Consider the following 26,834-nt stretch of genomic DNA (forward strand, 5'->3'; position numbering starts at 1 on the left):
TCATTTACTAATGTTTTTGTTAATTTTGTTAATTTTTTTCTTCATTCAGTCAGCCTTGTGTCAATCCAGGAGGTCACCACCCAAACATGCCAGGTAGAGTCAACAAACAGGTCTTTCACCTTTTTGATGTCACAGTGAGCTCAGTGTTTCTGTGGTAAATAACACAGAGCTGACTCATGGGAATAATAACATTATGGTGAATTTGTATTTACCCAACAGGGTGGGATGCATGTGGTGAGTGCTGCCTTGTCTCTGAATAAGGTTCTTTCAACAGTGTCCAGCAACAGAAACATCGCCGCCCTTGAGATGAATCATCTCTGCTCTAAACATGTTTTGCACTTCTATATTAGCAAAAAATGAAATGGTAAAATGTTTGTAATTGTTATTTTTAGCAAGCTGTTACTATGATTGCAGCCAATAAGAAATACTGATTTGCTTGTCGGAGTTCAAATTATGAACTGTAATAGCAGATCTGACATCATTTCATTCAGCACCAAACAGCTTCATGCAAAACCATCGATCTTTCCATTGGACTGCTTCTCACATATATGGTGCTTTCTGTTCTTCCTGAGCACTCAAAGGGGGGATCAAACTGGCAGGTAGCGAGGGAACAGACATCTGTGAGAAAGGTGCACCACCCAGCAGCGTGGAGACTCTGAGCTGAAATAAATCGGATGCATATGCGCTGCCTTGAAAAAGTATTTGTTTTTTGGGTTTTTTTTGCACATTTGTGACATATTTACATGTTTCAGATCATAAGAACAGTTTTAACGTGAGACAAAAGTAACCTGAGTAAATACAAAATGCAGTTTTTAAATGATCATTTCATTTATTAAGGGAAAGCCATGTGTGAAAAAGTAATTTTCTCTTAAATTTAATAACTGGTTGTGTCAACCTTGACACCAAGACCTGCAATCAAGCGTTTGTGATGACTGGCAGTGAGTCTTTCACGTTGGAATTTCTGGAAGGTTTTTGAGCATGTTCATATTTTTTCTTTTGGCAAATGAGATGAGCCTTGGAGTTCTTTGGTGGAGGCCTTAGTTGTGGTTAATCACAATTAATTCATGATGAAAGTTTTGCACATATAGCTAATGTTGATTCTAAGATATCTTGAAATGTGCATACATCCCATAGTTCTGTTCTACATCGCTACAAATCTGCTACATTTACTAAAAAGACTTCTTCCTCCTTCTCTTTTCAAACCTCATCCACTCTCCACTTGCAGTTTATCCATCTACTGGGGAAACTATGGTGGCGTAAGTTAAACTGAAAAACGTGTGATGCAGACTGTCTACCTCCCAAGCTATATATATGAATGACCACTAGATGGTGTGGTGCTGCTGCCAGCTCTGAGTTGCAGCTGTGACCTTTTTTCTTTTCTTTTTTTTTTTACCATGAGGAATCCAAAACGTCACCCCTTAGTATAACCTGGGGGATTACCTGTAGACGACTAGTATACTTTGTGTGGACGTCATGAATGAGACTTCTTTATCTAGGATTATTAAATGTTATTATTCGCGTAGATTATTTATTTGTGTAGATTAGTTCTTTTTGAAATTCAGGTTAGTCTGAAAAATAAATGATTCATCGTGTTCATACTTTTGTGCAGATGGTGCATACTGCTTTATGGGAATGGTTTGGAAATGTTTGCCTGTGTGCTTTTATGCAATATTATTTATTTCTTTTCTTTTTCTTTCTTAAAAACAAAAACAAACAAAAACCTTAATCTGACAGTTAAGGGCAGCACTCAATCAGACAAACAATGCCTCATCTCAAGGCCTTTATTATTAAAAATCTAAAGTAAAGGATACTCCTCTGCAAATGCCCCCCAAAATTATCCAGATAAGCACAAAATATGGATTCTCATCATGCCTTCCACCCCTCTATGATCAGCAGTTTTTGCCTAGTCTGTCTGACAAATAGGACTGAATTTATACAGCTAACATAGAAATATAAAAATAGTTAGTAAAATGTCACAAACGTTACGTTTTTGAGGTATAGATATGTATTTTTATGTGCATGCAATTAAAGACTAATTTTACTCTTTTTATTTTTATTTTTACCATTAGAAATTACTGTATTGATAGATAGACTTCATTGCCATCCAGTCTATACACTAAACAGTGCAGAAAAAAATAACTATTTCCTGGCTCAAAATAGCGCAAAAAAGAAACAAAAAATATATAATATGTACAATATATAACACATATAAACATATGTAGTAGATAATTTTAATACTTTTATAAATATATAAAAACTGAAATATAAAGTAAAAGTGTGACAATAACTAAAAAAAATTGCTTATAAATATAATTATTGGACATTAGATTCCAGAGAGAGAGGGGGGGGAGAGAGAGGGGGAGAGAGAGAGAGAGAGAGAGAGCGAAAGAAAGAGACAGAGAGAGGGAACCTTGTCTCCGGTCCGGAACCAAAGAACTGTTTGAGTTTCCAGGTCGGACAATAGAAGACGCGGATTTTGGTTGATGTTTTCTTTTGCTGGATAACGATGGCTTTCCCAGAGTTTCAAGCGGAATACATATAGTGTTATAATAAACTATCTGTTCGAGATAGCGACCGCTCACTGTGTATGTACACATTTATTATAATTCTAGAAATAACTTCGAAAGTCGTTTGTGGTTCACGGACTTTTGCTAGTTAGTTAGCTAACCAACGCTACGCGGGCTGAAAAGTTGGTGGCTGTAAAACATCGACACCAGTAGTTACTGTTGACTTTCACAGCAACGTAGGTGCCTTGAACGAACGGACCAAGTCCACGGTCCGCTGTATGAGACTGCACTGCTTACACTGAGCCAAACGCTTTGCCGCTAACCTAGGAGCGCAGCTGTAGCGATCACAGTTGGCCAGAAATGCGTGTTCCCTGCGTTAGTCCTGCTCAACCTGAGACCCGAACTCTTTCATGGCATGCATTTTTAATTTCTCTTTGCTATTTGGGCTGATTGAAAACAAAGAATGTTTTTTTTTTACCTGATGTAGTTTCTGAGAAAACTGATATCCACATATGAGGACATTCGCTTTAAATTTCGATAGAACACTAAGTCACATTTAAAAAATGATGTGCAAAACTCTTTATTTGGTGTCTTTATTTTGGTGTCCTGAGTTAAAAAAAAAAAACCCCAGTTGTGCCTCTTTGAGCAGTATGGCTCATTTGAAATGCTGCTAACAGCTGCAGGAAGACGTATGTCTGTGACAGTGTAAAAATATTGTCAAAGATTTCTGAACATCGCACGAAACACGAAACATTTGTCCAGAAGTGCTACTTCAAACGTGTGAACATGTTTACACCTAAATGTGTAAAATTTAGCATTGTGGCTAGACAGCCCAAAATGTGATGTCCACATATGTGGACGCCACGTCCTAGGAGGTTAAAGCAGTATCCTTTCAGATAATCAGAGGTGAGAGTCAAATATACAACGTGAGAAGTAAATACTACAAACAGTGCAACAATTTTCAAGATGAAAAGAAAAAGTCCAAAGTTTTGATGGTGCATCTTTAAACGAGTCAGTCCACCTCTGTTGAAATGACCGGTTGTAGCTATATTTGAGCATTAGATGGTTATAATGATATTTGGTTTCTGCAAATGGAAATAAAACTGAAATATAATTTACAAATAGTGCATTAACCAGTTTTGAACTTTTTTAATACCCCCTCCTTTTACACAGACTTAACAGTATTAGTATATAATATTGAGATATAGCAACATTAAGTTATAAATATGAAAGATACTTTAATACTAGGATAAAAATCCTTTGCAGAATCCATGGACCTTGTCCAGTGATGTGTTTCATCCCTTGAGATCCTCTCCTGGACCTTTGCTGCACCTGCCTTCAGATACAGCTTGTTGTCTTACAGACCTTTCGGTATATCTGAGCTTTACAGGGTGTTTTGTATCTTTAAGAATTTTTCATTTGGTAGCTATAATGCCTACATTGTTAATGCTATAGTTTTGATGAGCCCCTGGAATTACAGTCAGAAGGCTGCATTTTAACTACAGCAGCATTTCAACTAAAAAATAATCTTGAACGTCAGCAGGAACTTTTAAGTATTCTGCAAAAATTCAAGAGGGATCCAAATAAGCGTTCAAAAGTAGAGTTCAAATGAAGTACAATAAAGAATGAATTGTAGTGTAAAAATTAGTTGTTGTTTAAAAGCTATTGTAAACAGTGGTGGAAGTGAGCTGGAATGAAAGTGGTTCATTGGACGCTTAGATCTTCTGCAGTGCCAAATATGTGCAGCACAGCGTTGCAAGTTTACAACGTTATCCTTGGTTTAACTCGTGCCTGTAACCTGCTTCGTATTGTTCTCTACAGCTCGATGGCCTTTCTCGGTCCTCCCGTCCCATCTGCTCTTGCTTCATTTCTCTACTCGTCGCTTCCCTGTGGCTTTGCTGTAGGCCCCTCACGTCTCCACGAGGGCAGGCTGGGGCTTTGGTGGGTCGGACGCTCACTGGAGGCTGGATCCCTGCTGGGGAGAGACGGGGACATTGAGTGGGCCTCAGAGTATCACGCTGAGCCGGAAATTCACAGTGAAGACGGCAAACTCGCCACAAACTTTGAGACCGAAAGAGATCAGGCCACGAGAACAGAGGAAGAACAGGTAATGCACAGTGCTCACAGTATGCAGACAGAGTGGGCTATAGTCACTTTTAATATTGACTGTGCTTGATTTTGAAGGAGAAGTGTATATTTTTCATTTGGGCCTATTTTATAAATATTTCCAGATCTGAATATCTGCACTGGCTATCAGTGAGCACACTTTCATGTCCTTATTTTCATCCACTCAGTGCACTTTGTTGTTCTCTGTTTGCTTCAGCATGCAGTACCAGCAGCTGGTGTGCAAAGCTAACATATAATGCAGGGAGATAATAGCAAATAGGCTGCTGTTTGGAGAGATTGTTCAAGTTGTTTGGAGTCTGATCTTGCTACTGTAAGGTATTAGTGTTTGGAGAAAATCACAGACTGTATATAAAAGATGGACATAATGAAGTGACCCTACCCATTGTAGATTTCTGCACTCTGTACTTTGAAGCTTCAGCGTCTTAGCCACAGCCGTGTTGGTTTTTTGTTTTGGATACAGTGACGGTGAGCATATTTGGATGAGAGGGGGAACTGCTCCGATATCAGCGAGCTGCATCTATAAGCTGTATGTGTGTGACTCACACATGTAGACACTGCTGTTTAGGGTTGGGCAAAAGACCAATCAAATGCTTGCTAAACTTAAACTACCACCTGTACTGTGTGTGAACTGCCCAGTTGAGTAACTTGAATGAGTGGAGGTGAGGCCTGTGGGGCAGCTAGCAGCTACAGCTCTCTGTATCAGCACTCCTTTGTCGCTCTGGAGGGAAACCATAGAGCTGTTATGAAGGGGTTAAACCATCCACAGAGGCCAACACCACTCTTTGTACAGAGCTGTAAAAAAAACTTTTTAATGCTGTCAAATTGGCCATGTTAACATGGGCCTTTTTGGAGATTGAAACGCGTTTGGAGCCAGCCAAAACTCCAGGACATGAAGTTTTTGGCACCTCTGTGTTGGCTTTATTTTTCAGCCCTGGAGGTTGCCAGAACGCTAAACCGACAGTATCGAGAAGCTTCACTGACAAGCCTGTTATTTGGCCCGAGCAGCAACGGCGTCATGTCACAGCTGCTTGCTTTTTCAAGGTCTTCACGCAAGAAGCCTCTGCATTGGTTACATTCCTGTTATTATTCTCTGCTCGTAGCCAAGAGTTACACAGAGACAGACATCTGGCTTTATCCTCACAATCTTGTAGACAAGTACTTACCTCCAAGTATTCACCTGTCCAGTTCAAACATGCTAAATAGCTGTGGAAGGCCTCAGACATGTAAAGAAAGCTGCATGTGCAGAAGAATATATGTTGGACCAGCAGGTGAATCATGATTCATGACATTGTTTTGGCTGTGTAAGAACTGTAAGCCTGACAGAGACAAAAACAAGCTACAGATCTGGATTCTGTGCATGTGGTATGTAAGGAAGTGAGGAGAGTAAACACACACTGGTGTTCCTGAAAGTCTTTTCAGTGATTCTGTCTCACAGAAATAAACAGACACTGTTGATCCAGTAAAAGTCAAACATCTTGTCCTCAGTGACATCGCAGAGCTGGAGTCCCGATGGTGGGAGGAAAAAAACGACAGGAGGTGCAGCTGAATGATATCACAGACTGGCAGAGCAGTGGCCAGCAAATCAGCCTGTAGGGAGAGAGAACGGGTGAAGCAGCAACTGAACTTTTAAATGACACTTAGGTCCCTAAGCTTTGGGACAGTGACACATTACTGGCTCTGCACGCTGTTATAGTGGATTCTAAGTCGAACAATTAAGTTGTGTTTGAAATGACTGACTTTTATTTTTCATTCTGGGGTTTTTACAGGTACAAAATCTTCCCACAGGCTAAACACACGGACACACACACACACACACACACACACACACACACACACACACACACACACACACACACACACAATTTTAACAGTTGGATGAAAATCCTTCAAAACCACAAACATCACAAAATGCTTCTTTTCCTCTGCCAGGCCTTTACAGCAGCTGCCTTCATTTGTTGCCTGTTTGTGGGTCTTTCAGGATTCAGCTCTGAGGACCTCTGCTCTGCTCGGGTCATTACCTGTTTGCACTGATTGTTTTCTCAGGCTGAATCTGAGCAGAGAGTACAGCCTGCAGCCAAAGAGTCACGCTAAAAAGAAAGTACACTGCATTCAAACTATGATTACATAGTGAGTGTTCCATATAACGATATGTATCAGATGACGATATAAAAATGTCTATCGTTTGTTTCGTGGTGTCGCAAAATAAACTGTTAGCAACAACGACAGTAAAACCATCGCGTCACGTGTCCGCTTGTTTATTTTCCACATAAACCTTTCACAATAAAGCTCAAGATCCTGTTGAGACTTTTCAAAATAAACGGAATCACGTGAAAGATGCAGAGTGTTTACGGATGAGAAGCCAAAAAGAGCCGTCAGGTGCTAAAAAATAAACCTTAGACTCAAACGTTAGAACAGGCTTTTCCCTGCAGCACGCCGTGTAATAAATACTCACAAAGAAAACAGCAGCCGATACAACCTATGTCTAAAAATGTGCAGTTTCATGCATCAGTTAAAACACCCGACTCCAGCTACATGACGCCCAGCTGGAAACACTTCAGCAACCCGAGATTCACAGAATTTACAGAAAATATTACATTACATTTTTTGTGATTTATATCGTTATCGGGACGATGGATGTTTTATATCAGGATATGAGAGTTTGGTCATATCGCACAGCCCTAGTGAGTGATGATGAGTGAGCTATCCCACAGGAAGGCAGGACGTCACTCGTCATTCTGTAACCACTGAACTTATCAGAAGGTAGTGTCTGCTGCAGGTGAGGTGAAAGCAGTCACTTTCTTTGTGACAGCTTTTTTACCACCAGTGGACAATATCACACACAAACACCCCCCCCCCCCCCCCCCCCCCACACACACACACACGTATAAAACACCCCACACACACACACCCCACACACACACTGTGCTGTCTGCCTGCTGTCACCACCGTCGTTTGCTTTTAATATTAGTAACACAAGAAAAAATCATATTTTTCCAGCTAAAATCTTTTCACTTCCTTGAGATTGTTGATTACTGCGAACTTCCTTTTTATGTTTATTCTTTTTCCTTTTGTTTTAATGTATCTGATATTTCGACCCCTCTGTTTCCAAAGCTATAATCTGGAGCTGATTTTCACATGAATCTGTTTGTACGGTTCACTGAAAATATCTCTCTGTTTTTGTTCATAGTGACCTTTAATTTGTAAAAGCCTGAAAAAGTTTTTACTTTCAAAATTCAGAAATGTGTTCCTCTGGTTATTGTGCACAGTTAATGTTCATGAGCATCACTAGGGATGGAGAAAAAACTGATACGGGATAAAATCGCAATATTTTTCATGGTGATTTTGTATATATATGGATATTTAATAAAATACAGTAAAATACTCTGTGAATACCACCAACGAGCATTAAAAAATATCATTGAAAAAGATCATTTTTCATCACATAAATCTGTGATTTACAAACACTGAGGTTCACACCCTCTTGTTCGATCATTGGCTAACGACATGTGAGTGACAGCTCGTTAGCCAATGAGCATGCAGTTTCATACCACAGATGATCCTCCATTTTTTTCTAGAAGTGTTTTTTGGGAGCTGTGGCTGTCGCCTCCCACCTGGAAGCCCCATCCATGTTTTATACTGTCTGTGTTGGCGCTCCTCTAGCGTGTTCTCCCACCTCACCCAGTGGAAGCTGGGTTAAGCTCCAGTGCCCTGTGGTTAAGCCGGGACATGGATGAATGTGCTGAATATTTACTGCATGTAGAATGAGTGAAAAATCAAACTTGAAAAGTGAACTAAATTAGTGTCAAGTTCAATAAGGGGCGGCAGTCTGATTTGTTTGTGTGTGATTTTGGACTCTTTATTGTCTCGGTGTTTATTTCACAGCTCTACTCCTTCCTCCTGCCTCAAAGCTTTGTGTCTTTATGATGCAGCTGACTCTCAGCTGTGGGACAAATTGTTGCTTTAATGCCCTTTAAAGCGCTGCCATCATAAGTGCATGTGATAATAGTGTTTCTCTCTGCATGCTTAACATTGAGCAGAGATAGAACAAATCGCCAGTCATTAAATTTAACCTGTACAGAAACCTTCAATTATCTCATCTTTGGGCCTGAATCGTGGCTGCACCTGAGCTCGTCACATCAGCTCTGCAGGACAAAAGCAGTAAGCACTCTTCAGCAAACACGCTGATCCTGTAAGAAAAGAAACGTTCGAGCGTCGTTCCAGCAGAGTGAAATCTCAGACCTGAATCCCTCCTGGCTGACTGAGGCATCTCATTGTGGGGTTAGCCTTGAGATGCTTCATAACGATTTCACATTGTGTGGGAGCTTTTGTCGGATGCCGTGCTGTGTCGGCAGCAGACGGAGCAAGAGCAGTAAATGGGAGTGTTTCTGCTTAATTAAGTGCAGACCCTGTGGGAAGATAATGAATCAGTGCTTGTAATTTCTACCAAACGTTTTAAAGAGAAAAAACATGAAGAGATCTGGTCAGCGATGCGTTGCTTTATCTGTGATTAATCTTTAAAAAAAAGATTTCTCACAGATAATTTGCAAGGGCACCTCGATCAATCCACGTACAATGCACAAGCTGCCCCTCTGAGACAGACGGGAGGGTACTTATCACAATTCTGAACATTATAATAAAAGTACATATTTCATCCTCGTATGGCAGAGTCAGTCCCGGTGCAGGATGGGAGACGGTGTGTGAATTATAAAACATATATTAACTGTGTTTTCCAGGCTTCAGTGGTGAAAGCAGCAACTCGAGATGCTTCCATACAAAGAGCCGTCTGGGTCAAGTAAGTCAGTTTTTCAAAGCAGACATTTAATCTGATTTATTTTGGACAGTGAAATCAAACACTTCCTCCTCTGATTTATTGCCACTGAAATAAAAACAGATCAAATTTGTCACGTCCATCACTGTCCTACAGGAACTGTAGTAGTGTATAGTAGACCTATGAAAACTGAGCAGGATGTAATGGGTGAGGTCAAACACTGTCCCTGCAAATACTCCTGATGCATGTGAAACTGCTTCTCTAATCATTAAAGTGGCTTTCAAATGTCATGAACACGTGTGGCGCCGTGTGCCAATGCCAGTGTGGCAAACCCTGCACTCAGTGTGGTTACACGTCAGTCTGGTTGGTTTTATGAACGCCATGTTCACAACTTCCTGTCACAAAGAAAAGGAGCTAGGCGTTGCTGCTATCTGCCTGCTAGCATGTGGTTGCTAACATCTTACAACCATTATCGGCTGGTGTACGTTAAATAAACCAAAAAAACTAATGAGTAGTTTAACCAACTAGCAACATTTAAACTTGTGGTTGACCAGAAGTTTATTTACAATGGTTCTTTGTCCAGAAGGTAACATTAGCATGCTAACATTGTCCCACAGACAATGCTAGCATGCTAACAGTACAGAGTTGCAGTTCTTAAAAAGTCACAGGCTGTATTCATTGTGAGGGTTACCTACTTTGTCCAGTATCACATTTGGACTTCAGATGCACAGTGACTGAGCTCACCCAGTAAAACAGAGGAGGCTGAACAGGCTGGACTTCCTTAAATGCAACGTTCCTTTATTTATTCAGCAAACAAATACACTCTGTATAAAAATAACACAAGTTAGCGTGATAATTTCCATGTACCAGGGAAATAAAATGGTAAAATATTAATAATTGCTTATTCAAATACCTGACATTGAATGATTGCACTAATCTAAAGGCTAATAATGTTATTATAATTCATGACAGTGCAGTCTAAGTATAGTTAGCAGGTAATAACTGTTAAGATATTTCAGCACAAAGGACACAAAGTTTGTGTAATATTCATTGAGTGGGTCCGTGAATGTCCAGCATGCATGGAGGTGATGTGATTCAATGTCACATTCAGTGTAATTTATTATTGGAGTATTCTGATTGATTGTGATTTGGTTCAGTAAGCCTGGAGTCTGGATTTTACCATCGTGACTTATGCAATAGAAGCAGAAACAAGACAAACTGGGAGACGTTGATTTTCTCCTGAAAATATTCAGGCTTAGATATTCTACTAGACTCAGGTACGTGTACCTGCATCACTATTTGAAACTTCCTGTTCCTCAGCCATCTCCGTCCATTCTGGAAGTTTCTACCAGGTGGTTTGTTTTTTCAGTGCTGCAGCCTGCATGTCGTCCACATTACCTCCTCCTGCAGGCAGTGTACTCCACAGTTCCCTGATTGAAAACTGGACCATTTATCTCTCACTGACTGAAACTGGAAACACAAATATTACCATCACATTCTGACGCTTGTCTCCTGCGATGGGTCATCAGAGACTCAAACACAGACAAAGAAAATAAAGAGTAATCAAATAGACTCTGCTGCCACATTATGCATCACCTCACATACATTATGTTGGCATTCAGCCTTTTTGCCCTAATTCTCAGTAATCAAATGCAATAATGCATTATAAATTCTGGGAGCTTCTCTGATTATATACATTTTTCTTTAGTATGTATTTCTGTTGAATTCCCCCAGCTTTGCCTGCCAGGCACCAAGCAGAGCCCAGCAGAACGTGTCGGTGCAGTGTGTGTGGGGGGATGTGTGCGAGGGCGAGTGTGTGGATGTCCGTCTGCGTCTGTGTCGGGACATCCAGCCGGGAACAGAGCTGCTGCTGTACGCTGACAGCGTGGGAAAAGTGTGTTCACATGTTCGTGGTGACTCCGCTGGACATACAGGTGAGAGCGAGAACACGGTCTCCTCATGTCAGAGTCTGTCATTTATGTTATATTAGGAATATTAGAGCTTTTTCTCAGTTGGATTTTTACTCAGATCTGTATTTGTCTTTTTTAACTGCATCGTCACAGAACTTTGCAGCATGTTAAAATAAAATCACAGCCAATTAAAATACATTTAATATATGAGATGATTAAAGGTTTATTTATCTATTTAACACAGAGACCAACATCTTCTGTCATCTGCAAGGAAGAGTTTCTGTTTCACTAACAGTTTCAAATCCAATATTTATCGTCTTTTTCGCTCGGGTTTGTCCCTCACCGGTCCTAGAGAACGTCTTTCTTCTTAAGCTGTCTAAGGAGCTTGGAAAGAAAAGCGTCTGGACTTCTTTAAGTTGCTTGAAGACATTTGACCTCTCATCCAAATCAAATCAAATCAAATCACTTTTATTGTCACATCACATGTGCAGGCACAGTGGCACAGCACATGCGAGTGAAATTCTTGTGTGCGAGCCCCACAAGCAACAGAGATGTGCAAACACAACAACACAAACGAGCAAAATACAAGAATGGCCAACCTGAAACTAATAAATATATGTACAATATATAATAGTGTATGCATTTCTGGATGTGTATACTAAATATTTTCCTGAAGCTTCTTCAGTTCTAAGGTCAAATGGTGGAGAGTCCCAGTAAAATGAGCGGTGCTGAGACAGATTTGCAGATTTGCAGACTTTCTGCAGATTTAGCCACTACAGACCTCCCAACTTCATGTGGCCTTCGTATTAGCTCGTTACTTCTGTCTGAATGAAGTGGTTTCTGTGAAAATCCAAAGAATATGATGCTTATGCTGCTTTTCAATGCATCGCCTTAATGCTGTCTTAAAAATCCAACAGTGAGCAGCTAGCTACAAACTCTACATAATGACAAATAAAAAAACAGATGTGGCTCCTTATTAGGATTAGCTTTCTAGCAAACAAGTTAAATTACACTAAACTAGGCTAAGCATTAGCCAAAAGAAGATGATGTTTGTAATCAGGTCGTCTGGCCTCCAAGGAAAGCTGTGGTGACATCAACAGGCTATTCGAGGGATTGTCTCGTTATGCTGATCGTCCTAATGTTAAAAACACTGTAACACAAGCATCAGCCTGTTGTTATGATGATATGTGGATTCAATTCATAAAATGACTTTTAGCAGTAAAGTCTCCTTACTTCCACTCTTCAGCAGTCTAGTTTGGTTGAGCTTAAACCCACTGCAGCTTACTGTTTCTGTAGTTTTGTCAACCGTTGTGTGGCTGTCTCTGCTCAGTGCAGTTAGAAAGTCGTAATCTGAGTTCCCAATGCTTCTCATGAACAAGACATTTCAGTGCTGCTGCGATGAAGATCCCAGGAGATCAGCAGCATCAGAAACCAGCCTGTCAACGTCTGCGATAACATTTTGCCCTTTCAGTTATTACATGTTCATGTATCTGTGGCTCCTGATCCGTATCTGTAAGAGTTTATGTATTAAACCAGGATCACATGATCGGCTGACTGTAAAGTTGCATAAACGAGCACAACTAGGTGGATGGTTTCTGGATAAAGTTGCATAGATATATCTTTGTGTATCCAACCCTTTGCAAATGTCAAAATGAGTTAACAAATCAGACACATTTGCTGGAAATAGTCGTACTCTTGGAGTACTTGGAGTACTTCTTGTACTTCATATAGCTGTTGTTGTGAAGTGCGCAAACAGAAGTTCGAGTGGGTAAGGTGCAGTTTTCTCTCTATACTGATTTATGTGCTTCACCTGCAGGATCGAGGGGGACATTTTCCAATTCGTAGGTCTGAGACTTGAATGTCTCAGCTTCTATGTCAACATTATTTTCATGTTTAACAGCATCATTTAGTTTCAGCCGAGAACTGCACGCTGAAAAATCTCTGCAGTCAGATAAAAGTCACTGAAAACTAGGATGGAAGCTCGGGATTAATAATTAGTAGATGTAAAAAAAAATCTGGAACACAGAATGCATTAATTAAAAGGGAAAATGGAAGGAAACAAATGTTGAGCTTATTTGTTTTAGAGACAATAATATACTCTCCAGCTCTGCTTATCTTTTATTATTTATGTTTGTGGAGGAGTGATGTGTTATATGCTGTGATCGATGGGACACTGAGGAGGAGCTTCATGCAGAAAATACCCAAAAGCACCAGACTGTGGATGTCTTATTAAACTTGTGCTATAAAGCTATAAATCTCAAATGCATTTCCAACACAATTTTGAATGCTAAATGAAAGATAATAAGATAAAAGCAATTGATCCCTGCAGGGAGGTTACATTGCTGTGGTGGCAGATAGTAATTAGATTTAGAGGGGGGAAAGAAAATTGCAATATAAAGAATAAAATAACGAGTACATAAAGGAATTAAAATGAACAAGAAATAATGAAAGAACAAAGGTAAGCAATGAAATAGATGGAAAATATTTGAAATCCTTCCAGAAGAAAAACACAGCAAGCAAATCATAAACCAGACAACTACTGTCCATAAGTAGTATGTGTTTGTCTAAATATGGGTTTGTAAGTCATTAAATGCAGTAAAGACATTTGTTTCTAAACCTAATTAGCGCACGGACAGCACAGCGGTGCTCGGTGGATATTTAGGACATAAAGGCACAACATTAACATAAATACAGTGATACAGATATAATTGAGGCACAAAAGCTTTGCCGTATTTAGGCATTAGTTCTGAAGCTGGTTTAGTCCATGTTTCACTGCAGTCCAGAGATAAAAGACAGACGGTTACAACAGCTCAGTTTTTCTTGTGCTGCACTTGTTGAACAGAGTTATTTTCCAGATGGGGCTCGTGTCCACAGGCTGCTGTTTCCGTGTTAAGTGCCTACGACCTCATTTTCTGAGCACTTCTGTCAAGCGCTCATTGTTGCTAGGATACAAAAACTGTGTTCTAGCATTCAGACTTCAGTTGCTTTAAATGTGAGAGCTTAAATAACTGGGCTGTCAGTGACAGCAAAGTTGCAAACCATCACCATCATCACTTTGCACTAACAAGTGCACATTTGCTAGGTTAAAGACTGGCCGAGGTACCACTGGCATCCTCACACGCATCTCTGTCAAGTCTACACAGGGCTGCAGTGAATGTGGAAAAAGGCTGTAGAAGCACAGCATAAACAGTTACTGTAAAGTTGAGTTTTTCTTCAGTACACTTCATATTCAAGTCACTGAGTAGAATGACTGAGGAGACAACTTCCAGTGGGTTAGTTTGGTAAATTGGAGTATTTATATTTATGAGTCCAGAAAACCTAATTTACCATCAAGTATTATGATTATAATCTCAGTCAGTGGAAAATCAAAAGTGTGTGCGTATGTTACGTCCCTCTGCAGCTTTTAATCGTCTCAGTGTTTTCAGCTGGTGCTAATTGGCCACACCTAGTCAGGTGTGGATAAAAGCATACCTGAGGCAAGCTTTCCGGCAGTGCACTAGTCTTTGCCTTGGTGGCACCAGCCATTTTAGCCAACCTGGTTTTCCATTTTAGGATGAAACCTCTTCTCACCCACACTCTGTTATTCATCTCCTTTTTTTTATGTTGCGGCTTTTGAGCCGGGTCGTAACAGCGTAGAATTACCAGTCCAGTAAAACATAAAGGTTGGCACTGTGGCCCCAAAATAAGGTTTAATTTTTTTTGCCCCCCGTAAGTTAAAGTCCTACTTCACAGTAAACCTGATGTGTGCATTTTGAAATCCGGTCTTTGGGCATACAGGCTGGACAACTGGAATCTTTAACGCTTGGAATTTTACCAGATTACTGAGCCGTGTCAGCAGAGGTGACATTTATGGGCACAGCAGTGTTGCACAAATTGAATGACTGTCAGCCACAGGATGTGTATAAAGGATCAAAGTAGATTCAGGTTGTGCTCTGTGAACGATTATTGATTTCTGAGTGAGATCCATACCATAATCCTGCCATCTTGTTTAAAACCTGACATGCTGTGGCAGCCACAGTTCAGTGGGTGTCTGTCCAATGACTGTGTCCATCTTTAATGTAAAGATATATTTGATTTTTTTTACTGAGAATACAGTGAGCACGGTAAGAAAAAAGAAGGCAACGATGAGCACTGTCCATACTGACGATAGGAGGATTAATATGGGAGGAAGACGCAGCTGCAGTCCCCCATGTTTAACTTCTTAAAAACTCATGGCATAGTATTGCAATACAAAATGTAAAAAATGCTGCAGTGTCTGAAATCTGATAGTTCTGAATTCTAGATGTTTTAACCAATTGCTACATTAGCCAGAATGAGCTAGCAATAGCTTGTTAAAAATTATGTGATAATTAAGCAATGAAGTAAAGAATAATTTAACACTGACATTTATGCTGTACAGTAAAATGATGTTTCCAACATAACATGATTGTATCCATGCTTAGATGAGGAAGTTGACGGCACTTTCCTCCTCCTGAGGCTGCCATCAGTAGCCTGTTAGCTTAGCTTAGCATAATTACTGGAGGCAGGGGAAGAACTAGCTTAAAAGCCACTGTCTTGTGGTAACCACAGCAGGAAGCCAACTAGTTTAAGCCTAGCTTAAGAAATGATCTGATTTGTTAACCTCTGTAAAATCATATTATAGCTCTTTGTTTAGTTTGTGAGGTGTATTAGTTACCTGTGTCTTTATTGTAGGCTAAGCAACCAGCTACAGCCTCCTACTGAAAAACATGTGTGGAAGTGCTCTGCCCTTTGAAAGCCAACAGGGACTGATTGTTCTCCAACTCAAATCACAAAAACCTCAAAATATTCAGTTTACCATGATATAAGGCAGAAAAAAGCAGCAAATGCAGATTTCTCGATATTTAAAGCTGGAAACAGAGAATTTGTGGTGTTTTTGACAGCTTCACTGTATTTCTATTGGTCAGGAGAGAAGGTGGAGCAGAGAGACCACTCAGAAGCCACAGCTGCCAGTGTGTCAATCAATAAAGAAGTGACAGCTAACAAACAGGAAGAGAAAATGCAGGATGATGCAGAAGATGAAGATAGAAACCCCAAAAGATGCATCGAGAGGAGTCACCCAATTACACAAGGGAGGAAGAGAGTCAAGGGGGTGCTGTCGGAGCCGAGTCCAGACTATGACAGACAGCAGGACGATACCACAGACAGTGTAACAGACAGGACACCTGATAATGACACAGCAGCAACTGGTAACAAAGACAGTGTCCCGTCTCCTGTGGACAGTCAGCCACACTGTAACTCTGCTGAAGGAATAATGGCAGAGCCCAGAGACTTCCCTGCACCCGCTCCTGTCCGCTGCAGCTCCCGCCTGGCTGCTAAACCCCGACGGGTTCACTGCCTGAACAGCCGGGTGAAGCGACTCCATGCCCGCCCCGACTCATCCAAACGCCTAGAGGCACAGAGCCAGACCTCCACCAAAGATGGAAAAAGCTCAACAGAGATACCAGAAGGTGAGATGGCTGCAGTGCTTTGTCCCGATGGAGTCGCCCATATGTGGCATTCAGAGACCAGAGAGAGGCGCTACAAGTGTCCCATATGTGGTAAAAGGTTCTACCAGATCGGCCACTTGAAGAAACACCAGTTCAGTCACACGGATGAGAAGCCTTTCACTTGCCAGGAGTGTGGGAAAAACTACACGTCAGCAGAAAGCTTCAAGGCTCATCAGGTATCACTCAGTCAGCTTACTGACTAGTCCTTTATTTCGACTCCTTAATTTTATCTCATAAGTACACCGCATGATGGTGAATGCACATATTAAATATAGTTAATATAGTTACAGTTAGGAGGTTCACTTATATACAAATAAAGCTTGTGACACTGGCTCCAGATTGTTCCAAACGCTCTGTTTCAGACAGTTGTTTTCAGTCCTGGCTTTGAATGATGTCATAAGGAGCAACCAATCAGAAGAAAGGTGTTTTATAGTGAGAGGGAATGAAAGTACATCAGCTTGTTTCTGACACTGGGTGAACTGAGGGGCTGCACAAAAAGTATTTATTTGAATGATGTAAAGTGTCAGTGTAGGTAGTGTTAAAAAATAAAAAAAAAAGTTGGAAAACACTTTATTAGAACCAGATCAAAAGCCTCTTCTTTCATTTCATGCCTTTCTTTTTTTACCCAGTTGCTCCCTTTTCTCCTCTTATTCTCTTATTTTCTCCTCTTCTTGAATACAAAATCCAAATGATTGAGGTAGTGATCAGAATGCTGTGGCTGATCTGTATATACACAGTACAGCAATATGTCTGCGATGAGCTGAAGTTTGAGAAAAATCAGGTTGGATGGAGGTCCTTACAAAGGGTCTTAAATGCACTTTTCTAGGAAAAGTGCATTTAAAAAGCAGTAAATTGTCACTGCAGCAATTTCCACTCAAAGTGCTGTTGTTCATCTGAGACCGTACAGGGTCAGAGCAACTTGTAAGATTTTTTGGAAAGTCTGGATGCTAAACCACAGGCAGGTTGCTTACACCTGTAGACATCCTCACACATCTTTGTTTCTCTCCGTGCTGTTCAGCGTGTCCTTTTTTATGTCCAGGCTTTGAGTCCCTGAATGATTCCTCTCCTCCAGTACAGTAAAAGTAAAGTAAAAACACAGTTTTTAAATGTTTTTATTTCTTTTTTATTCTGAGTGGTGGACACAAAAAGTGTTGTGCCAAGGAGTAGAAAAAGTGGCCTCTGAATTGCACACCAGAATGTTTTTGGGGGGTCAGGTTGAGTGGATTGGAGACAAAGTTTGAGAGGCTGAGATGGTTTGGACATGTGCATGGAGAGGAGGGGTAGTAGAAAGGTTGAGCTGCCAGGCAGGAGGAAAGGAGGAAGAGAAGGTGGACATGCAGAGGGCCGGTGTGTGAGGAGAAGATGCTTGGGGTAGGGTGCGGGGGAGGCAGATGATCCACTCAACAAGAAGAAACAGATTGAGTTAAATATTGTATAAAATCTATTTATGTGTAGATGAGTCACCGCGGGGAGCGTCCCTTCTCCTGTCCTCACTGTGAGAAGACGTATGGCCTGAAGCGGGACCTGAAGGAGCACATGGTCCTGCACACGGGGGAGAAACCTTATACCTGTGAGCACTGTGGGAAGGCATTCGCACGACGCCCATCCCTACGCATCCACCGCCTCCTTCACTGCAGTAGAATGAGCTACACTCAGCCTCCTAAGGTAGGGAAGAGTTCCACCCTGTTAGGTGTTTGTTCTCTCACATGCGCCGACATTTTCAAGTAATTTTAATAAGGAGGACAGTGCATACAATTGATTCATTTCCTTCTGTGTGCAGTGAAGAAAGCTGTTTCCCAGTGTTGTTTGTGTCTCAGCACCACAGTTTGAAATCACTCACGTAGCATCTTTAAATTTACACGCCAGTCTTGTTTTCCTTCTTTTTCCTCCTTGAACAGCAGTTTGAAGTGAAAATGTTTAATAAGAAGGAAAGAAGACGTGCTGCTTTTGTGTTTCTCCTCTCCCAGGTGCAGTGCACAGTCTGCCGCAAGCTTCTGGCTAACTCGGGCTCTCTGAGGAACCACATGAAACTCCACACGGGGGAAAAACCTCACATCTGTCAGCACTGTGGGAAGTGCTTCAGTCAGAAAGGTAACGTCCGAGGCGTGGGTGTGATCCTTCAGCTGCAACAAGCTGATCACTGGTCAGATGTGCTCGGCTGGAAATGGCCAACTTTTTACAGAACACCAGGTCTGGTTTTAATATAAGAAAATGTAATAAATTTGTCAGACATACCTGCTTCATAAGTCACTTCTTCATAATTAAAGAAAATATATGATGAGCAGAAAAGAGACAGAAAAAATGCAAACAGCTGTTTTAGCCATAAGTCTGCATATTTTAGTTGAAACTCTGTGACTGTCAAAGTCATTTCAGCTTTCAGACCAGCAGTGAGATTCTCTGTCACGCTGCCTGTTGGCAGTCAGAAGGTTTTTGTTTTATGATCATTAGTAACTGCATGATCTAAACTCACACTGCTTCTCTTTAATAACCGGCCTGCTAATATTTTATTATCAGGTGTAATCAGTTCGTCCGACTTTAACGAGGGTGCTCTTTATTTCAGATTGCATGGTTGTCTCTATGATTCAATTCAATTTTATTCATATAGCGCCAAATCACAACAAGAGTCGCCTCGAGGCGCTTCATATATGTGCTGCAGCAAACTCTAAAGCAACATTTTGACACAATTAACAAATACTAAACAAGGTAAATGAAGCCTGTAGGAATGCCTGAATCTAGATGTAGACAGATAGTGCTGTTGGTTCACTTCATTGTGTGTTTATTACATTTAACAAAATAAACCTATAGGCTACATGTGCAGATGCTTCCAGCACAGCTGTTTCTGTCCTGTGTGCAGTTTGCACTTTACCAACGCATCCTTTTGTGCAATAAAAATAAAAAAAGGTCTATACCCCGCCGCTGTAGGGGGCGCCACACAAACTAACAATCAGCTGATTAGTGTACTTTAGCACGATTATAAAATATACCGGCTTCCTGTTTTGCCACAGTTTATTTGAGAACATTGATCGTTTTTTCGGCAGTTTTTAGACTATTCTATATTTCTCCATAGATATGACCTAAAACATCATTGAAGAGAACCCAATATTACATTTGTACACTATGCAGTGAGGAAGATGATTGATGAAGTCCATAATTTCACCTGCTCCACTGAGGCAGCAGAGCTGCTTCTCCCTGGTGCTGCCATGAGGCAGAAATCATTCCTGCAGCTGTACAGTAACTCTCCTTTCTGTCACAGGTGAACACACCTGTCGGGCTTAATAGATTCTGTATTATATCTTCTTGCAGCAGTTTCTTTGATTTATAGGGGACATATTATTTATTAATGCAAATCCTTAGTTTTACTTTTTACTCTTTGATTTGGATTTTCTCACAGTATAAGACCCTCACTATGCACCTGTGGCACTTCACTGTGCTCATTTATTGTGGACTGTGCTATTTTTATTTCTTTATCCTGCTGATATAACAGGGATCAATAAATCATCAATGTGTCTATTAATCTAAGAAGGACTCTGTGGGCTCAGCCTTTGACATATGCTGAGGAGCTCAGTCACTCAGAGGCAGTCAGAGCTGCTGCTCTTTTCTTCTGGGGGGGGGGGGGGGGGGCAGCAGCTTTTTTAATGTAGATGTGTTAGTAAGAATTGAATTGGCTGGTGAATATGGGAATCAAAAACCAGTCCTTATAGAGAATTGGTTCCCAGTAGTCCAGTTCCTTGGAATTGTTGGTCTGCTTGCCTGTCGGTCCTGCTGCTCTTGCACTACAATATGCGTGTAAGTTTTTATGTTTATTACACAAAAGGACAAGAGTGCAGCAGTAAAGTTGCATCATGCTACTTCAGCTCTTTGCAAGCTAATGCTAAGCTGAGAGCACAATGAGAAATGATAAGTGAATCAATTAGGATTGAAATCAATAAGTAAAATAGATAAGGGAATCACAATCGCTAAATTCTTATAATTCATAATTTCACTCTGCTGGTCATTTCTCACAGATGCTATAAAGGCATCATCATGAAAGTGAAAGCAAAATGAGACGAGAGACATTTTGTTAAAGTCGTGTCCCAGGATATCACTGAAAGTGCCGAGTGTGACGCCACCCTGTGGCCTTTCTGTGTGCGTGGGTTGTCTCCTCCCACAGGTCAAAGACAAGCAGTTAGTGGGGTTCAGTTAATTGTCCATAGATGTGAAAGTGAGACCTTTGATTTGGATAACAGGAAAACAGTTTAATGGAAACACAGAAATGCTCAAACTGCAGTGTCATAAATGAAGCAGGTTTTCAGTGTTAGTCGTCTCCCTGAACCAAACTGTTTACACACACAGATCAAATTGATATTGATCTTCTCAACTCGATACGCTGCTGAAAAGTAAAAGTGTTACTTTCTTACTGTTGTAAAGTGTTTCCCAAAATGTCACATTTGTTCTGGTCACACTGACGTCATCATTTTTTTCAATAAGTGACTGTTACCCTGCTGTTTTCCTTCCACTCGATGTCGCTTCCAGCTGTGATCAATTCCTGCAGTTTATCTTTCCATTCGTCAAAGTGACACCACCAACACGTTACTGGACAAATGCATCATTCCCCTGCTCCCACTGCTGCTACAGCCCCCCCGACCCCTCCCTTTTAATAAGCAACTGTCTCTGTCTGTTTGTGTGTGCAGGAAACCTTGAGTGCCACTTGAGAATCCACAATGGAGAGAAGCCGTTCTCCTGCTCAGAGTGCAGTCAGACATTCTCCCAAAAACCGGAGCTGCGTCGGCACATGTTCTCCCACACCGGAGGCGGTTTTCTCTGTAGCTACTGCGGAAAATCGCTGAGGGACCCCCACAGCCTAAGGTCCCACGAGAGACTGCACACGGGAGAAAGACCCCATTGCTGCCCTATCTGTGGAAAAGGTTAGAGCTGCATATTAAAGCTTTATAAGTCAAATCATTTTTTTAAAGCAAGGAATGAGGCTCTGCAGCAGACCCAGGACACGCTCTCGGCTGACCTGGGAACGCCTCGTGTTCCACGGATAAGCCAGAGGAGGTGGCCGGGGAGAGGGAGGTCTGAGCTTCTCGGCTTAGGCTGCTGCCCCCGTCACCCAGCCTGGATGAAACAGGATGAGAAATCCCTCAAGTCCTGTAATGTGTATAAATGTATAATTCTGCATAATTACCTCTGTGGCATCTTGTAACTCTGTGTAGCACAGTATGCTTTATATATACTATCCCAGTTGGAAAACCAGTAAGTTGAGTACATTAAATAGAAAAACACAAGCCTTATGGATTCAGAGAAGTAAGCTATAGAGTAGGAGCTCTAATTAAATGCACTTTAAAACCTCTGAAAACGACACTATGAGAAACCCACATTTAGACCACACACACCACAAGGCATTAGTCGGGAGGCTTTTCAGTCACGCTGTAGGGTGATCGATATTAACAACTAAACCTTTAAACACAAAAGCCTCAAATCAAACCCTGAAGAGTCAAAATCTGAATCAAACGTAGAGATGTATTCTCCCTCTTACTACAAACAAATGAAGCACAACTACAGTATGTGTGCAAAAATACACATGACTCAATATAAGGAAAATGATTACTATTGATTTAAAGGCATTCATTTATATTTAGCAAGTCATTGTGCATTTAAAGGTGTAAAAAAATAATGTGCACATTTACGAGCCTGAAAAGACGAATAAATAAGCCAACAGTAAGAGCACCGCACCAATCTCAGAAACCTGCTAACCCTTCATCCACAAGAAAAAACTGGTGTCTGTGTTACCATCCGTCAGATCAGTGAACCACTTAAAGATGGTTTAAGAGTCAAAACAAGCATCGATATAACCAACAGTGCGTGTCAAGCACTAGGCCTCCTTATATACATTATATTCTGTTTTGTTATTTTGTCAAAGAACTAGAAATTATTTTTTTGTTAAAAACTGCAGCTGAACCTAAAATGAGGCAAGTTGGACAATTTCCCTCCAAATAGCCTCGTTTGTCTCACTCATCTGCAAACGTTGTGTCCTGCATGCATGACTGGAAAACACAAACTACTCGTTACAACTTGGGCCAGCTTTCTTTTTACGAAGCATCAAACAGAAAGTATGCATCCATCAAGTTCAGGGTTTTATTATTGATGTCCAGCACATGCAAGAAACATTTTATCTCTCACGGACAACTGAGATGTATTTATACCTCATTTAATTCTGTTCTTGTATTTACAGCAGTGAGCATGGACGTTATATTACTGACAGATACATGAAGGGTTATTTAGTGTTGTGAAGAAGAACTTTCAGAGTACTCTTTACAGTCCTGTGAAGAAACAAGTGCACCCTAAATAAGAGGCAGGTGTTGATGATCAAATGTATAAGTGAGCCTGACTCCCTAAAAGCAGGAGGTTTGACAGTGTGCTGCATGTAGGTGTGTGTTAATATGAAGCCGCAGTCTTCCCAGGAGTGCACATCCAAACAGATCCACCCAGGCTCAAACTGTGCAAAGCTCAGACAAACAGCTACACCTGAGGCTCTACAGCTCTCACGAGTATGTTAAATGTAAAAGTTCATGACAGTTAAATCAAAAAAAGACTGAACTGAAAGCCTCGTCTCTCTAAACAGAACATGGAACAAAGTCCTTTGGACAAATACGAGGACATGTTTGGCCATAACTGGTGAGAAATAAACACCTCATCATCTGCCAGGCAGGGTGGTGGAGCGGTGGGCACCTTGTAGTCACGGTTGATCGTGACCTCCCCCGTACACTGAAGTACTCTGCAGTCGGTGTGTGTGAGATGGAGCTTGGCCGCAGGATAAAGATTCCAAGCACTCCAGGCCCAGTTAGTCCAGACCTGATTAAAATGCTCTAACATGACCTTAAGATAGATGAATGTCGACAGTCCTCAATGAACTGAAGCCATGTTGTAAAGAAGAGTGAGCTGAAACTCCTCCACATCGACGTGAGAGACTAATGAAGAAAATGATTTCTTCAAGTTACTAAAGATGGTTCTACAAGCCAGAGAATAATGAGCTGTTCTTAGTTTAAAGCTTTTTTCCAGAGGATCATATTTCTTAGATAAACACAGGCCTTGAGTGCTTTACATACAACGGCTGTAATATATCAGATTTTTCTTGATTTTGTAAATTGCATTAAAAATAATGATGGGTTATGAAATCAGACGTCCACTGTACAAAAAACAATACAGGTGTAAAAAGCAACACAGCTGCAAACAACGAGTCAGCTCATCTTCCATCATCCACGTTTAATTTGTTTTCTGCTCTTTGTGCTTTTCTGATGACAGATGACCTTGGATTAATCATGCTCAGCTCATGTGTAGAGACATGTTGTGCAGCTTGAACTGTAACTTTATGCTCTGAATTTGCTAAAGTTTGACCCTGACAAATATATAGATATACTACACCAGCCATTAAAGTGAAAAAGGAGGATAAAGCAGGGTATACTTTTGATTTACGAGCTGCTAATCTGAGTCAGCAGATTGTATATTCATGTTTGGTAAATCTTTGCATTTGAAATGTACTTTTGAATTTTCTGTCTAGGCTACACGTTGGCTACCAAGTTGAGGAGGCACGTGAAGTCGGCCCACATGAAGGAGAAACCATACACCTGCCACTGCGGCGCTTCTTACACTGTGAGACAAAGTCTGCTGAGGCACCAAGCTCAGCACAGGACAGACGGAGGAGTTCAAAAAGAGGAAGAAGAAGGACGTGGAGAGGAGATGCACACCAGAAATCAGGAGGTTCCACAAGAGTTAGCAAGTTCAGGATGCAGTCACCCAAAGCCAATCAGAGGCAGACCCAAGAAGAACTTCATCCCTCAGGGCACAGCAGAGAAGGACGGAGGTGAGGTCAAGCAGAGAAGATCACAAGAAAAAGGAGAGGGAGATAGCGTAGCTAACATCCAGCACGCCGTCGTGTACGTCCACACAGACGACCTGTCAGCGCCAAGCTCCACTCCTCTGCTCTTCACCTCGGAGGGCTCGCTGCCTGCAGGGACAGAACAGGAGCTGGTGGAGGTTTTGATATCGGAAAGCGCAGAGCAGTGCATTGTGGTCCACGGGCAGCAGGGGGTAGGAGAGCTCCTGATCTTACAGGAAGAAGGAAGTGGACTTTGCTCTGTTGCTCAGACAGTAGAGATAAACACAGTGTAGCTGTGATCATGGCTTCTGAACCCTTTGAGGACATCTTTAGTATTTAGGCCCTTCCTCTAACCTACCTCATCAACGGTTTATTTATTTTGGTACGTTTTATTGCCATTGAACGACCTTTACAGAACAGCTGTGAACTAATTTGATGGATTAGCTGCCATCAAACGATGCACACTTACTTGTCTGCCTTCTGTACAGGAAAGTGTGGGTGTATAGAAAAAGCTCTGAACACGAGCGAACTGTTGACACCCAGTGCTGACATTTACTGTTGATGTGCAGCACTTATGCTGTAAAATTGGCATCAAATCCTCTGCATTTACTTGGTTATTATCTTGAGTTAAAAGAAACAAAATAAAAACAGGGTCTTGTCATTATAACCAAAGAGCTCAATCTTTGTCTCGTTTGACCATAAAACTTTCTCCAGAAGGCGGCTGCACATGTCAGTCGAGCTCATGTATGTTTTGTAGCAGAGGCTTCATTCTTGGTTGGCACAATCAGTCCATTACAGTAACTGGCTTCACTCGTGGTGCTGGTGCTCCAGCAGCTGCCAGTTCATGGAAGATTTAAGGCTTACTGGTTCCTGGGTTGTTCCTAAACAGATTCCTGTTTGGGTGACAGATTTGGTCGTCCTACAGACCTTGGAAATATGCTGACACATCATACTTATGTCCAGTTACAGATCTGAGAGTCTGCAGTTACATAGAAATCATCCATTAGGCTTCTTTTGATCGTGCTCCAAATTCTTGTTGTTTAAAGTTATTAAAGCCCAGACTTACCATGATATTCATGACCATGATGAGTGTATGCAAATTTTTGACCACAACTGTGTGTACGTGAGGTTTTAGACGATGATATCGTTTTTGTAATCTTGCTGCTCTATGATGATACAGAGAACTGTAAATCAAACAGTCAAAATATGATTAAAGTGCAGACTTTCAGCTTTAACTCAAGGGGTTTATCCAAAGTATTGCATTAACTGTTGAACTTGTCAGCAATACCAAAAAGTCTACCTCTCCATGGTTAAGAAAAACAACTTCACAACAAGAACATTCTTGAGGAGGTGGGCGTATCTCAGGCCGATCAATGTCTACACGTAAATACAGAAGATTTACAGTAAGGTGCAAACCAGACCAGGAAGGGCAGATTAGACTTTGGCAGAGAGCAGCTGTAACAGCTGACACAGTTCTGTCTACATTCTCAGAGGACTGGATTTAAATCCATTAACTGTTGTTTTTCTAGCTAAACTTTTTACACTCGTTGTTCTGGGAAGGACACCTTTATATTGCAGTTGTGTTATGAGCTTTGTCCACGTGTTCTTTTATCACTTGAGGTCTAAAATAGGCTGTTATGTAAGATTCTGTCCTTGTGCTGTTGTACATGGCAGTCAGGCCTGCAAAGACAAATGATGAGAATAAATGGGTGTTTGACCTTTAATCTAACCTTTCCTCCTTTGTTGTATTCTCTCTGTGTAGGATGCCATGTTATAAAGGTGCGCTTCAATCAGGGATCCCACTCATCATTAAAGACAAAAGGCTGTTCGAACAAATGGGATCTAACTAATTCCCCCGTGGAAATGACAGGAGAACATGCGGCACTGTGCAAAGATTTGAGGCCTGAATCTTAAAATAAACACTTCACTAAGATAATAGACCCACACAGACGTATATACAGACAACTATTGTGAGTGACAAGGAGCCTGGACCGTAGGGATGAGCACAATTCAAATTTCCACATTAGGATACATGTTGTAAGGTGTGCTTTAGGTGGTGGCTATATATTAGGCTGTTTTCTCATGTAATAGTGAGAGGAAGCACTTGTGCAATTTCTGTTTTGAAAAATGCATTCTTGGGAGGTTAAGCAGACTTAG

The 26,834-nt window shown here is 41.1% G+C and overlaps 1 protein-coding gene across 2 annotated transcripts; it reads left to right on the forward strand.

Moving 5' to 3' along the window:
- Positions 1-2,459: 2,459 nt before the first annotated feature.
- Positions 2,460-26,397, forward strand: znf408 (zinc finger protein 408). Of its 2 annotated transcripts, none has more exons than XM_085277292.1 (9): positions 2,460-2,585; positions 4,329-4,614; positions 9,368-9,426; positions 11,137-11,336; positions 16,238-16,995; positions 18,275-18,484; positions 18,787-18,910; positions 21,490-21,723; positions 24,360-26,397. In XM_085277292.1, the coding sequence occupies exons 2-9, from the start codon at positions 4,333-4,335 to the stop codon at positions 24,968-24,970; spliced, it is 2,478 nt and encodes an 825-aa protein (XP_085133418.1). In that variant the 5' UTR covers positions 2,460-2,585; positions 4,329-4,332; the 3' UTR covers positions 24,971-26,397. The 2 variants fall into 2 exon arrangements, with proteins under 2 accessions (XP_085133418.1, XP_085133427.1); XM_085277301.1 differs by lacking the exon at positions 2,460-2,585 and adding an exon at positions 2,661-2,743.
- Positions 26,398-26,834: the final 437 nt, after the last annotated feature.

This window comes from Mchenga conophoros, linkage group LG1, assembly GCF_057382185.1.
Source record: "Mchenga conophoros isolate Kocher_MC1m ecotype Shallow Benthic linkage group LG1, M_conophoros_male_GT1.1, whole genome shotgun sequence".
In the NCBI taxonomy this organism is placed as follows: Eukaryota; Metazoa; Chordata; class Actinopteri; order Cichliformes; family Cichlidae; genus Mchenga; species Mchenga conophoros.

Excerpts from the sequence above, each read along its gene's own strand:
- znf408 (XM_085277292.1), top strand. The coding sequence starts at position 4,333 with ATGGCCTTTCTCGGTCCTCCCGTCCCATCTGCTCTTGCTTCATTTCTC. Across the intron at positions 11,337-16,237 it reads TGACTCCGCTGGACATACAG|GAGAGAAGGTGGAGCAGAGA; the intron begins GTGAGAGCGAGA and ends TCTATTGGTCAG. Across the intron at positions 18,911-21,489 it reads GAAGTGCTTCAGTCAGAAAG|GAAACCTTGAGTGCCACTTG; the intron begins GTAACGTCCGAG and ends TTGTGTGTGCAG.